Source organism: Acipenser ruthenus, chromosome 26 (assembly GCF_902713425.1).
Source record: "Acipenser ruthenus chromosome 26, fAciRut3.2 maternal haplotype, whole genome shotgun sequence".
Taxonomy (NCBI): domain Eukaryota; kingdom Metazoa; phylum Chordata; class Actinopteri; order Acipenseriformes; family Acipenseridae; genus Acipenser; species Acipenser ruthenus.
The window spans coordinates 6,258,212-6,272,930 of record NC_081214.1 but is presented as its reverse complement, the minus strand read 5'-3'; the positions used below and the strand labels follow the sequence as shown (position 1 = coordinate 6,272,930).

Genomic DNA, 14,719 nt, shown 5'->3' with positions numbered 1-14,719 from the left:
AACAGTGTAGCGAATCAGAGGAGTCTACTGTCCAGTTTTCTGCACGAGTGGCGACTGGGAGATGGAGTTGTTTTCCTAAAATAGAGTTTTCTCTCAAAGACAAGCGAGGAAACGCCCAATTTAGAGAACTACATTTCCCATATTACATAGGCATTAGATGCAAAGAAAGATATTCTAGAACACTTCTAAAATGAAGTTGTCTGTGCTGTTGTAGTGACATTTGGAACTGCACTATTAATTATATAAAAAGGCGTTGCACCATTTTTTTTTTGTTTTCTTGAGAAACACCGTTAGTGATTGGAATTGTTATCTGGATGTAGTGCAATATTCTGTGCTGCAGTACAGTACTACAATTTACTATGACTAACAGATATACCATGTAGTAAACCCGTTTGGTGGAACGTATCTAATGCTGAACAATGCTGACAAAATCAACAATATCCAAGTTGTGTATTGCATGTTGTTTTCATGGACATATTTGCTACATTGTACAGTTTGTACAGTATTTTTTATAAAATGCCATAAAAACAGGACATGGCCCTGCTCTTTCTCACAACATGCATAGATTGTGCCTGTCTGTGTAGAGTTTCTGGAGATTAAAATTCCATTCTATTCAAAATTCCATTCTGGACAAAAAAAAAAAAAAATGAGGCTCATAAGAAGGTGTAACTCTATGAGCAGCCATGGCAGCCCTGATCTGACCTTACAGTTCTGCAATGTGATTACTGCCTTCCTGCAGTAAACTTGAGGCTGAAAATCTGCAGCGAATTCTGATCTTTCGAATAACCCACTGTTGAGACTGTGACTCACAAAAAATAAAAGGCAACTATCAACCTACAACCAGCTCTGTATTAAAACAATCAGCTCTGTTATCAAAGCAGTCAGATCTGCTGCCTTGCCCAGTGGGACTGAAAATAACCTGGGAGATGCAGCTTTTATGTATTGCCCAATACAGTACATGCCAGAGCTTCAATCTGCAGGACAAATGAATCAGTCATGTGAGGGACAGTCCGTTTACACAAAAGGACATGATTTAAATCACAGCTGTTTCTATATTTTGCCCGCCCATTCTAAGCTTAGCATAACTCCTTGCTTTTATAGTCATGAAATTGAATCATCTTTGTGATGACCTGCATAGTTCAGACTGTTGTAGAAAATATATGAATGAGTTGTTCCTTCACCCAGAATGACACATCTCTTATTATACTGAGCCTGATCCTAAGCATACCCCATTCTGTACTTGGCTTAAAACCACTGGCTCTTAATTTCCCGTAGACAGTCTTATCACTTCCAGCATTATCAGTGCTGCACTGTTTTCATTCAATTGGACATCTATAATAACCAATGTCAGCACAGTTATTACGGACAGTAGAACGGGTGAAGGGATTTTCTTTGTGAGAAGGGAGGATGGATGGGTACATTCCAAACCCATGAAACCTTCAACGCTAGCAGCTTATTCCTGCAACGTTAACCCAATAAAACAAATCTGATACATTTGTTTTGTGTAAATCTAGTGCTCGTGACGTTAAGGGACAATAGCACTAGCTATTGGATTTCAAGAAAGAACTTCCTGAATAATTATTTCATTTTTGTCTGTCTAGGCAAAATTCCCATTTTATAGAACCTTGTCCTCTTACAAATATATAATCTATAGGTTAATGTAGTCTACAGTTGTGAGGACCCTCCATATGTGTGTACTAGTTTTCAATAGATCCTAAAATAGCATGCATTATTCCATTTTTTAAAATGAAATTTCACACAAAGGTAGTGTTTCTCAGTTTGCTGTGACCAGTTTCTTTAAGCTAGAAGTACACTCTAGTGCTCTCAGTTATGGGTGATGCAATGCAGTGCACAAAGTCTTCCCCTGCCTTTTTCTGTTGTGTTTTAAGTGCCTGTATTGTAGTCACAAAACCAGGAGAAACTAAATAATTAAACAAGTCAAGATGTCAACTGAAATTCCAGGAAAACATTGCATTTTCAGCAGCAAAAAAAAAAGATGTTCTCGCTATTGAATGAATTCTATACCCGGTGGGCTTGCACAAAATTTCATTCTTACCTGTTTATTAATTCATGTGTTCTTAATCATCTTTTATTACTGATTCTACACTCATGGGTGTTTTGCATGTTTAATAAAGTCACCGGCATGTTTTACCTTTGGGGCAATCTGTGATCAAGACTGTGCAAGGTGGACATTCTACAATGAGGTCAGTATAAAAATGACCACTAGGGGTGCAATAGAGGCATGCAGCAGTAATTTATTAATTACTGTTGGGAACGATAGTGTTTTTTATATGGGCAGACTTGTCCCAGCCAGGTCTCAGTTCATTGAATTGGGAAGCGACGTATCCACACACCTGTGCATAGGATGTTTTCATTCTGTTTAACACGCCTGCACTGCAATCTTGCATTATAATATTTTTACTGATAATACACAGCATTAATTACATTTTAAACATTGGTTACCAATCATTATGCAGCATCCAGAAAACACAAAGACGGGCAAGAAGTGGCGTGCTGGCACTTGTGCGTTACATTGTTCATGTTCATTTCTCTTCAGAGGAGAGATAACATATACTTTAGAATCAATTTCCTCTACTCCTATTAGTACTGGTTCTCCTTTCCCTTTTCTTTCCTATCGTTTGCTATTTTGTTATTGTGTGGTGTGTGTATATATTACAATAAAGCAGCTACAAGGCAGATTGAACTGTTGCTTCCTGGCACCTACAGTGACCCACAACACCGTAAGCGATAAAGAACCATTTTGTAAGTGATTAAGGTGGTAATGCTAATACGATGCTAGACTTGGAACCTTTGGTTATGCCTACTTGAAGTTTAAGAAACATGATATCAAACAGGCACTGATGAAATAGATTATTTCAAAACTCAACAGAAATGGAGCTAGCTCTCTCAGTTTGTTGGGCAAACATTCATACAAGAGTATGATAGTGAATCCCTGTTACTTTCAAGGGCAAATTCCTCCAGACTCCTGCCTTGTTTTATGTAAATGGAGGTTAGGATCAGACTTCAATAATATGAGGATTGTGGGAACTTCACAGGAACTACATAGAAATGTCATGTAATGTCATATTTTGAATTATATATAAATTTGACCTCGAGAGCTGTATGAATTCTTTGTTTTTTATCCTAAATAAATTATTTATAAACCTTCAACTATTAAACACCAATAAAAAGCTTTATAAGAACTGTAACTATTTATAAGCCTAACGTTTTAGAGCAAAATCTTTTTGACATTTATAAAGTGCATAATAGTAATTGATAAGGCTATTTACACAATGTATAGATTTACAGATGTTCAGGGTCCCAGCAAAGGGGTCGACCCTAAGGCTTTCTTTAGCTTCAGTGCCATTTTCACTGTTCCCTTGATCACGGTGGAGCGGAATATTTCACAACACAACAGTAAAGAGCACTCCTTTCGCTCACGTTGGTCCATGTTATAGTTCCCACTTTCCAACACAGAGCCTTCTCAATGCAGACTGATATGGAGGACAGGGTTGCTCAATTGTGTAGTACCTTCAAAAGCATTAGTTAAGAAAACACCCCCAAAAAAATAACCAAATCATAAAAGGGGCAGAGAAAAGACTGCTGAAGCCAGTCAAGAGCTGGAAAATTGATTTCAAAACCTTAGTTACTACACCTTGAAAGGGTTACAGAACACCCCCAAGTGCTTGCAAGAAAAAAACATTACTGTGCTCTTTCCTGTGTTGTACATTTTGTAGTGGTATCATTTTTCTTGTTTTGATATTTTTATTTACACTTCCTCTAGCAGTTTTCCTAGACTACTTTTTGTCCGTCACAGCATTCTGTACCCAGATCAACGCTCCCTCCTGCAACAAAGCTCATGCCATTCTTCTGTTCCGACAATAGCCAAAGCAGCAGCTTTGTTGCAGGAATGGGAAAGGTTTGTAATACAAACACAGCAGGCTGCGAAGGGCAGATTGAAGGCATTGAACCCCACCGAGAATAATTCCCTGGCTGATCTGTGCAAATAAAAATCTCAAAACAATCGTATTAAAGATATTAAACAAGTTTCTCTTAGAACCTGCATATTCTGTGGGGCTGCAGTACAACACAGGGCATTGGAGTAAAGCGTAATGCATTTCTTGTCAACGCTGTGGGGTGTTCTGCAGCCCTGTAAGGTTTTGAAGCTCATCATGATCGCTCGCAGGTCACCCCGGCGTCCTCGGAGTGGTTGCAGTTGTGGGCGTCCCAGCGGATATGAGAGCAGTGCAGGAGGGAGCTCTCTTTGCCTCTACACTTGACATTGTCCAGGAATATGGTGCCACTGCCCTGGCCAAAGTAAGCCTCTTCCCTGGCCGCAGTGGCGTCCCCACAGCTGAGCTGCCTGCACACCACCCGGGCGCCCTTCAGATCCCAGGCATCGTCACACACCGTGCCCCAGCGGGACTCCATGTACAGCTCCACACGGCCCTCACACCGATGCCTGCCACCCGCCAGCCTCACCGCCCCTGAGAGAGAGAGCACAGGGGAGCAAGTCAGAGACAACGTCCTGTCTGAGCTGAGGCTTTCACAGGCTGAGAAAATCAGCAAACCCAAACCATGTGTTGAGAACACTTTATTATTCCATGTGTGGACTCTCTGAAAAAACTTCTAATACAACTGAAAACATGTATATATTATATTGTTATGTGTTAATAATATAATATACAAGCGAGGAAATAATATGTGATAATAACATAAAACAATAAACATCAAGTGTATATCATTTTATTTTACTTTGTAGAGATAATTCTGCCCAATTGATCAATTTCTATCAAAATCAACAACCATGCCACGATGCATTTAGACATCTGCTGGATTTATTATAAACTCCCAACCTGCAAAAGGTTTGGAGAGGATTATAATTGCTGAATTTGTTTGATTTGCTCTAGAAGATACGTGAATCTGAAGCGAAAAGTAGGGAAAGGACTTCGATTCCTTACGAAAATATTTAGCAGCACTATAAATCAGATTTGGTACCAAGATGAATATGCAAACTACTGTGCCCTCTATTGCGGTGCGAAAAAGCTTGATTTCATCTCCCCCTTTATTATGGTGAGCTGGAAAATGTTTCTGTTGCAAAAGCACACTCGCCTTCTTTAGGGGCTTGGGTTGAGGTTGTGGTGACTTCTGTGAGGTATTCTTTAGACTGCTTCATGGGTGTTTCAATACCTGATATAAAAAAGAACAGGTTCAGCATACCACAGAGTGCACAGCATGAAAGCCACTTTGGTTTAAGGGTCCTGTTGTTTTTCAGGTAATGCACTGCTGTGCACTCGATGGGTCTGCTGCGGAAATAAGTCTGTGGCAACAAAACAGAACTGGAGCGCAGAGTCTGAGCTCGGAGCACCTCAACACAGACTTATAGAAAAAGCAGAATATTTGAGAAATTGCAGTAAAAACCACTCAGAATAATTGCACATACCATAAAAAAGGTAAGGGAAAAGAAAGCATCTTTAAGGAACGTAACTTCAAATTAGAGGGAATCATGGTCAGCTGCTGACCTTGTCTGGAATAGAAGGGACAAGCTCCCGATGGTTTGCAGTTTTGAATCCAGTTTTCCTTCCTACACATGTGGAGGGCATTGCTGAAAGACTTGCTATGGTCATTTTGCAATCACTCCAGTATAGCGTGGAGCACGTTGTTTGAATCAGTGCATTGCCTCTATCAGACAGCTGGCAGTATAACATCAGCAGAGGTGAAGACCGATTTTTGAAAACCGTACCTCTGCAAATGACCCCTGCGTCCTCGTGATGGCCACAGTTGTGCTGCCCCCAGCCCAGGTTGAAGCAGTCAGTCAGGTACGCCTCGTCTCCGTCGCAGTCCACGTTATCCAGCAGAATGGGGCCGCTTCCGTAGCCAAAGTAGCCGGCCAGTTTGGCTTCGACGGGAGCGCCACAGCCGAGCTGCTTGCAGACCACCTTGGCGTTGAGCATGTCCCAGTCGTCATCGCACACCGTCCCCCAGGCGTTGTCGTAGAACACCTCCACCCTGCCGTGGCAGCTGCTGTTCCCATTCACCACACGGATAGAGCCCCCTGCTGGTAGGAGGTCTGCATAGTGGTTAGAAAAAACTAAAAACTAAACCAGTAGTACTCAACTCTAGTCCTCGAGATCCAATCCAGTCCAGGTTTTTACTCCAAGCAAGTAATAATGTAGTAAATTGAAGCTGTTAAGAGGCAATTAACTAATTTAGGACCTGGTTGGAATAAAGACCAGGACTGGAGTGCATCTCAAGGGCCAAAGTTGAGTACCACTGAACTAAACACTGTTAGCTAGTGTTGTTTTACTTGGTAATTCTACATACAGGTAAATTAATGACCCTTTATGGTTGTTCCCTTAAATATCCATATACAATAGTTTTTTTTTTATTAATAAGATCAAGTTTGATATGAAACTGTTCAATACTGTTGTTGGCTTCTTTAGCAGTCTTGAGCAGCTTCACTGTATTTTATTAGAATGGGAATAGGGACCATCACGTCTTATGTAAATAAGTGTAAAGTTGGCAGGGATGGGGTTAAAGCTGCCCCTGCCAACAATCACAGGTGTGGCCGTTCCTCAATTAGATAACTGAGTGCTAATTGGGGAGTGGCCCTCTGTATATAAGGGAGAGAAAATCCTTTATTTCAAAAGGGAGATAAGCGAGTGTACCTGTGGGAAACTGCACTTTGATTGGAAGCTTTATAGTGAAGGCAAATGCCCAGCCTGTTTTGTTTTGTTTTGTGTGAGCCTTATATTTGGGCCCTCGTGCCTTGTTTATTTTGTGTGGTTTTTTTTTCTTTAATTAAAGTGTGCTTTGCGTGTAAAACTGCAGCTTTCTGTCTCTGGGTCTCTTTCCTGCTGGTAACATCTTGGGCCGTGACGCTACCCTGTCACAACATATCTGAACAATATAAAGCATATATACACACACCAACAAGTATATGTATAAATGTGTGATTCTTTGGGACGTTCACAAAGCATTTACCCAAGTTTGCACCGTTTTTGTTGGTTTTATTATTAAAGGGAATTATGCGGATGATTAATCTGACCTAAATTATTAAAATTACATTTCGAATCAATACAAGAAAAAGAAAACAACAACACTGGTTGAACTTGAATTAAGTGTGGTCCAGTGGTTAAAGAAAAGGGCTTGTAATCAGGAGGTCCCCGGTTCAAAACCCATCTCAGCCACTGACTCATTGTGTGACCCCGAGCAAGTCACTTAACCTCCTCGTGCTCCGTCTTTCGGGTGAGACGTAATTGTAAGTGACTCTGCAGCTGATGCATAGTTCACACACCCTAGTCTCTGTAAATCGCCTTGGAATAAAGGCGTCAGCTAAATAAACTAATAATAATACATACAATCATATGTTGATAATGACAAACATGTTTACACCACCCAAACAGTGAGTACACACAGAAGTTTGATTTTGCTGGCTTGTACAGTGACTGTCGTGGGTCTGCAGGTTTGAGTGTCGGTTTCCAGGTCGGACCCATAATTTTGCGAGTCTGTGTTGTGTATGAAATATTTTTACCCTATGTCCATGAGTGACCTAGACAAATAACGTTTCAATGGCCTGCCAGCAATAACTGATTAATGAATGTAGGTCATTGATGTAAGGGGTCAAGCACCCTCCCTTGGTCCACCTGAGCTGGTAAAAGGTCCGAAGCTTCAGGTGAATGACCAAGCAGGTTCATTTCAGAGCTCACACTCCAGCACTCTTGTTCTTACCTGCAGGTACCACTTGAGTTGTAGACAGCGTTATCTCCTGAGTCACTGAGTCAGTGATATCTGTAACTAAAAAAAAAAAAAAAAAAAAAAAAAAAGATGTTTGTTTACGTGCTTTTTATTTTCTATGTTTCTACTTCAAATATCATGCTATATTGGTACCTGCTGGTCACATGGTGTGTAATTGCAGCAATACTATTGGACTGAGTTTGAACTTCATAAAGTGATTTTGTACCTGGAAACAACTTTTAATCTGTAGCACTATATTCAAATTGTCTGCATATCCCCTTTCAAAAAAGTATTAAAGAAACAACATATTTGTGGTAACACTTTACATTAAGTGTCTCTAATTACTGTGTATTTACATAGCAGTTACATAGTAAATACATGTGTACTTACACATAATTACAATGTTATTATGCATCGTTACAATGTACTTAAGCTGTACATCTTTTAACACAATATATGTAAGTACACATGGTCTCATACCTGCAGTAGTGTCTGGTAAAAACACTTTGGCTCCGCCCATCGTTGAAGGGATGTTGGAAGCAGCTGTTGATGTCCCAGAGCCTAGAATGGCACAATATAAGTTAGAAATGCAAGTGGTGTTTCTCTCTTCCCGTCTCTCTGTGGTCAGGTAACCAGCTTGGTCGATTAAACAAAGTGAATAAGAAGAGACAGGGCTTTTAGCACAAAGGTTCAGCCAGGGTGAGTACGTGGAGGGAAGAAGTAATGAATTGAAGCGAGCGGCTTTTTTTTTTATTGAACTGGAAAGTCCAGATGGGATTGAATAAACTGCAGTAGGTAGAAAATAAAATGTAATTAAAAACATCTGTGGTTCACCAAAAAGGCAAAAAATACAAACTGTTATTACAAAAAAAAGGTCTTTATTTTGCACCAAATTGTATTTTAAAGATCTGTGTGAACCAACAATATTGAAAATAAATATTTTCATACAGTAAACATACAGCTGTCGTACTAAAAAGTCTGTTTAATTCTAAACATAGAGTATATGTGTAAAATATTGAGAACAATTCCACAGTGTCAATATTTGCTAGTAAACACTTAATAAACAAAAAAAGTGCTCCTTAACATTAATGACCTGTATTAGGGATGTGGACGCATTGCCACCTGCACAGAAATACTACAAGGAACTTAATAAATTCAATGACAAATGGTTCAAATGGAGGTCTTTTCAATGTCTTCAAGACTGAACATTTGTCACTGAATGTATTAAGTTCCTTTTAGTATTTCTATTGAGTGTTTAGTAGTCATGGCTGATACCTGCACAGACCACTCCAGAATCCTCATGGTGGCCACAGTTGTGGATTCCCCAGCCCAGGCTGTAGCAGGATGACAGGTAGGCTTCGTTCCCGTCGCAGTTCACGTTGTCCAGGAGTATGAGCCCCGTGCCGTAGCCGAAGTAGGCGTTGGTGGTGAAATCCAGGGCCGGGCCACAGTCGATCTGCCGGCACACCACGCTGGCGTCCCTCATTCCCCAGTCATCGTCACACACAGTCCCCCAGCTACCTCTGTAGAACACCTCCACTCTGCCTTGGCAGGTGTCGGCACCACCAACCAAGCGGATGCTGCCCTCTCCTGGAAGAGAAGAGCAAGTACAAGATGAAGGCACACAATACTACCATGCAATATAGTTCCATCAAGCCACACAGACGAGAGATGCGTTAAGAGTGTAGAGTAGGGAACAGCGTTATGAACCCAGCTGCTGCGGTTTAATAAGTAAAAGGACACAACAGTAGAAGTGACAGAAACAGGACATTCAACAACAGTGCAATACATGTTTCAGGAAAAGCCGTTTCCAAAGAGCAGTCCGTCTGATTGATTTATTCCATGTATTGGTTAGCTGCTGTATTTCATCTCAAAGTAACTAATTTCATTTGATCTGGCCATCCTTCTGTATGACTTTAAGTCAAACGTCAACAGATTGTTCAGTTTCTGGAATGACTTCTGACCACGATTACCTTCACGAGGGAGCAGGGTGCCTATCATAACCGATTTTTAAGAAGCAGACACCGTACGTTTGTCAAGTTTCATCAATCTAAATCTAAATCCGGGAAAAAAGGAATAAATACAAATCTAGTCTGAAAGATCACCTTGGGGCTGCTTAAAATAATATTGCTGTGTGTGATGCTGACAGGCAGAGACAGACAGCAAGAGTGGTTTACCATGTCCGTTTCTTTGTGGAGTGGGAGTAGTGTGATTATGTTCCCTTGCTCCTGGGATAAACATATCTGTAAAAAAAAAAAGAATTAATTAAAGCTATTACTATAAGTTTATACATTGGTGTAGTTGTGTCATCACAAGGAGGACTGGCAATCACAACCCTACTCTAATGACTTCCACAAACTCAACATTTCATTCCCACTAGTCCCAGTGCAAGATTTCAAGCAAGCCGTTCACCATTGCATGTCACAGCCACATCCTCGTAGTGGTAACAGTTGTGGACTCCCCATCCCAGACTTCCGCAGTCGCTCAGCCCTGATTCGCTGCCCTTGCAGTCCACGTTGTCCAAGTAGATGGGACCGGTGCCTTGCCCAAACACTGTGCTCCCAGAGACTGTGAGCGCCAGGCCGCACCCAATCTGCCGACACACCACATTGGCATCCTTCATGTCCCAGTCATCATCGCACACAGTGCCCCACGTGCCATTGTGCAGTATCTCCACACGACCTTCACAACGGCTGCGGCCATTGACAAGACGGACTGGGAGAGAGACGATGGAGTAGAAAGCTTAGAAACTTGAACACAAAATTGAAGGGAAAAAAAATGTACAGTAGATTAAATGGTCAAGAATTGTTTTTGTTGAATCGGGTTGCCGTAGCCTTAAGGGGACATACCACCTGCTGTTGCTTTTGATAAAACAGGTTGCAGCACTAACCTTGTGAAGGAGGTGGGGGTGTAGATGTGGTCCCATTGGCTGTGTAAGATAGAGAAAAGACAGTCGTTAAGATGCAGAAGTGTGTGTGTGTGTCGGGGGGAGAATGGAACATTAAACTGCAGGGTGGCAGGAGCCCTGGAGACCTGGGTTAATCCAAGCTGCAGTGAATTTATTAAGATCAGAAAATGATGTTATTTGCATCCTTTCAACACTTCTTAAAAAGGGAAACTGCAAAGTTTAGCCCAGTATTAGTATCTCAAACTGAGATCTGCAATAGGCCTTATTTTCAAACAAGTAAGGAGGCTAGGGGTCTGATATGAGTGCCTGCGTGCTATCAGGACCACGCTGCAATTCTTTCGTTCCAGATCTATTGTGTTGCCAGTGCATGGAATAATGCGGTCAGCTAATGGTTCTGCCAGGGTTTTTGTTCACGGTATTATATGATCATCCAAACTCTGTAGCATTACAGGCACCTTCTGACCGAGCGAGAATCTTAGAATACCGATGTGACTTGAATTTTAAATCTTCAAAGTCTGCAATGTTTAACATCTGGAAATGGAAAAGACACATAATGGCAGCCATATTGCTCAGTGGTCGAGCTGGTAACTGTATTTCATTAATGTAACAAATCTGAAGATCTCAAATGGTGTCTTGGATATGGAAGTTGGAAGCTACAACAAAATTCAGCAATGATGACTTGTGAGACTCAAAGAAGACACACAAACACAACATGGCAGCCATCTTAGGTCACAAGTCAAAGTGACATTGACATTTTCACTGAATAAAAGCGATGACAGCAGCATGGGTGCTTAAATAGAAATCAGCCAAAGAAGTACTCACCTGGAGCTGCTCGTTTTGATACATTCAGATAACCTTAAAAAGAAAATATCAACATATTAATAACGTGCTTCAAATATGTTACTGTTTCCAAATATTATTACATTGTAGCCACTGGATTTACTGCAGCGTTTCTTACTTTTCCCATCAGTAATCTACTTTCAGTTGTGCAGAATATGTTTAAAAACACAAAAACGTTGGGAAGTTATATAGATATGTTAACAGTTTTACCCTGTTTTTCTACCAAATTTGAAAAGCCCAGTTTGCACTTGTAGAAGATCGAACAGCACACCTCTGTTCCTGCTGTAAGCCAATCACTACTTTCACCCGCTGAACCTGTGCACTGGATGTTACCAAGTCTGGAAGTCATCGGATGCCTTTTTATTCCTTACCCAGTGCAGCACAACCTGTGGATCTCCAGCCAAGATCATCAGCCTGTCTCCCCCTGCACTCCATTGGGGGGACCTCACTAAGATCATCAGCCTGTCTCCCCCTGCACTCCACTGGGAACCCCACCAAGATGACCAGCCTGTCTCCCCCTGCACTCCACTGGGGACCCCACCATGATCACCAGCCTGTCTCCCCCTGCACTCCACAGGCGACCCCACCAAGATCACCAGCCTGTCTCCCCCTGCACTCCACAGGGGACCCCTCACCAATATCACCAGCCTGTCTCCCCCTGCACTCCACTGGGGATCTGTGGCAATGTGTCCTGCCCCTGTGTGCATTTCTGTATTGTATGTTGTGTGTTCGGTGAGTGGAGAACGGGTGTGGAGAAGGAGGTAAAATAAATGATAACAAAAAGAATAATAATAATAACTGTTTGACTCACCGTGTTTGTTTGTCTGTCCGTCCACCGTTTGTTTAAGTGTTAGTCCGTTTTGTTTGCCTATTTATTTTGGCGTAAAGTGCCGTGTCCTGTCTTCTGTTTGTTTAAACCTTTTATTTGTAATAAACCGCACAACAGCGCTTTCATCATTTCACCTCATCTGTCCTGTCTCTGTGTATTCATTTCATGGATCTGACGGCACCACTCAGCCAGCCGTGTGACAGGACCCCACCAAGATCACCAGCCTGTCTCCCCCTGCACTCCACAGGGGACCCCTCACCAAGATCACCAGCCTGTCTCCCCCTGCTCTCCACAGGGGACCCCTCACCAAGATCACCAGTCTGTCTCCCCCTGCACTCCACAGGGGACCCCTCACCAAGATCACCAGCCTGTCTCCCCCTGCACTCCACAGTGGAGACCCCCCACAGTTCTGATTCTATTCAGCATGGTCCTGGACTTACCAAACTGCATAATTGAGCTCATTAGAAGGACTATGAGCAGAGACGTCAGGAAAGCAGCCAGTAGCCAGATAACAGGCCTCCAGCCCCTTCGCAGTTTATCTGCACTGTTATTTCTTCTCATTTCCTTTCACACAGCTTCAGCAGTGGTGCTCCTTCTGGAAGAGGACTAGAAGAAGCACAGCTCTAACTCCTGTGGTGGAAATTAAAAAGATGTTTTACACAATGATAAAGCAGCGACTGAACACGGCAATACAACTTTGTCACATTCAGTACCCACACCCTTCTTGTGCTGGAGCTACAAACTCCCTCCAATGGTCCAGCTGCAATCCAACCATGCGACATACAGCACAGGTACCAGGATGTTCATTCACAGCATTTGAAATAATTGCATATTTCTTCCAATAAAGGGGGAAACCAGTAATAAAGTTAATAAAGTTAATCAGAGGTAATAAAATTGACTTTAAGTAAATGGTTAGCATGCTTCCTGCAGATGACTTTCTTTTTGTACCCACTGTGGTTTGACGAGTATGTCAGAGCATAGTCTGCTTGTGGTTAATAAGAAACTCAGAGCCAGGTAAGGACAGGAGCATTCAACATCTCGATTGATTTGAGGCAGCTATGTATAGTTGGATTGAGAGCAGCCACCAAGAAGGTTACTCAGTTGGCAAAGAAATGTGACATTTTCAAAAATTGCAGAACATCGACCGGCTTGTATATTGTGGGATGTGGGAAAAATGATCTGAGTGGACAAAAGAAACCACTGAACATAATGACAGGATCATCCAGAGGGTGTCCAAAGTGAAACGATGCTAAACATCCCCAAAAATGCAATGCAGTAAGGAGGAGAACATTGCTGTCCAGGAAAAAACAAGCTGAAGGGTGCCGGGGAGACTGGAAAGGGAATGGTACCAGGAACTGTGGACTCACAAAACCAAACTCCAGCAGTTCTCAGAGAGTGGTTGCCTGTTGATCCAGATGAGAGAATTTTAAAAAGCAGACGGCTGGTACTGTCCTAGCATGGGTTAGCTAGTCACTTGCTGCAGTTAGGGATCTGGTCAATGTTAATGGAAGACTGATGATGGAGAACAGTATAACAATTCAGCCAAAGGTCCAACCAATGGCATTTGTTCTAGTATAATAATCCCCCAAATAGAGCCATTAAACACACTTTTGAAAGCCATGTATGAGGATCTAACAGTGATGATCCTAGATTACAGCCAATAATCCAATAGTGAACGTATGACAGTCTGAATTTCACATTGTCTCTTGAGTAAATACCTTTACATATGTTTTCGTATAATGTTTGATTCTAAAAGATGGGAATATGAAAGGAGCCATGTGACATCAGGCCCACGATATTGTGCAACCGATGCTCAATTAGGAGCTGAAATGTAAAAAAAAACCTGTGCAGCCGGGCCATCATATTTGAAAAGCATGCTAACAAACCACTTGAAACCTTGCAGACAAATGGTTCAGTTATGAAGGATGAAAAATAATCTCGTCCCTAATGTTGTGTTTTTCAATACTCCATTCATGTGGGATGTAGCTAGGATCCTTGAGGGAATAATGTTGTCTTTTGTATCCTGCAGCTTCCCCTCCCTCCTCTTTCTCTTCGTGTTGAGAATAGCTGAAAGATTACAGCCTTGCAAATACCCCTAAAAGTCAGAGAGATAACTGAAAGAATACAACTCTCTCAATAGGAAACAGGAATTGAGTTTTTATCAAACTCTCCACATTTGAGAGGAAGTCTCAAGTTTATATGAATTGCATGAATATTACCCATTTTCGTATAGATTTTTTATCTGCTGTATAAAAAAAACGAGTACTGCAACAAAATAAGTATTATTATAAGAATAACACAATGCAAGAAAGACTTTTTCTTAGAAAATGCATTGTAGAAATGTATGAATAAAACATCTGTTTAGAATGTATTCAGCTTAGACACCTTTTCCCCTCAAAAGTTTA

General features: G+C 41.6%; 1 protein-coding gene across 1 annotated transcript; it reads right to left on the bottom strand.

The window, feature by feature from the left end:
- Positions 1-2,320: 2,320 nt before the first annotated feature.
- On the bottom strand, positions 2,321-12,936 carry LOC131701769 (scavenger receptor cysteine-rich domain-containing group B protein-like). Its single transcript, XM_059001638.1, has 10 exons — positions 12,755-12,936; positions 11,468-11,500; positions 10,628-10,666; positions 10,150-10,452; positions 9,915-9,980; positions 9,013-9,327; positions 8,218-8,298; positions 7,732-7,797; positions 5,707-6,070; positions 2,321-4,543 (listed from the first exon to the last, which is right to left on the bottom strand). Exons 1-10 carry the CDS (start codon positions 12,873-12,875, stop codon positions 4,171-4,173), a joined length of 1,761 nt encoding a protein of 586 aa, XP_058857621.1. The 5' UTR covers positions 12,876-12,936; the 3' UTR covers positions 2,321-4,170.
- Positions 12,937-14,719: the final 1,783 nt, after the last annotated feature.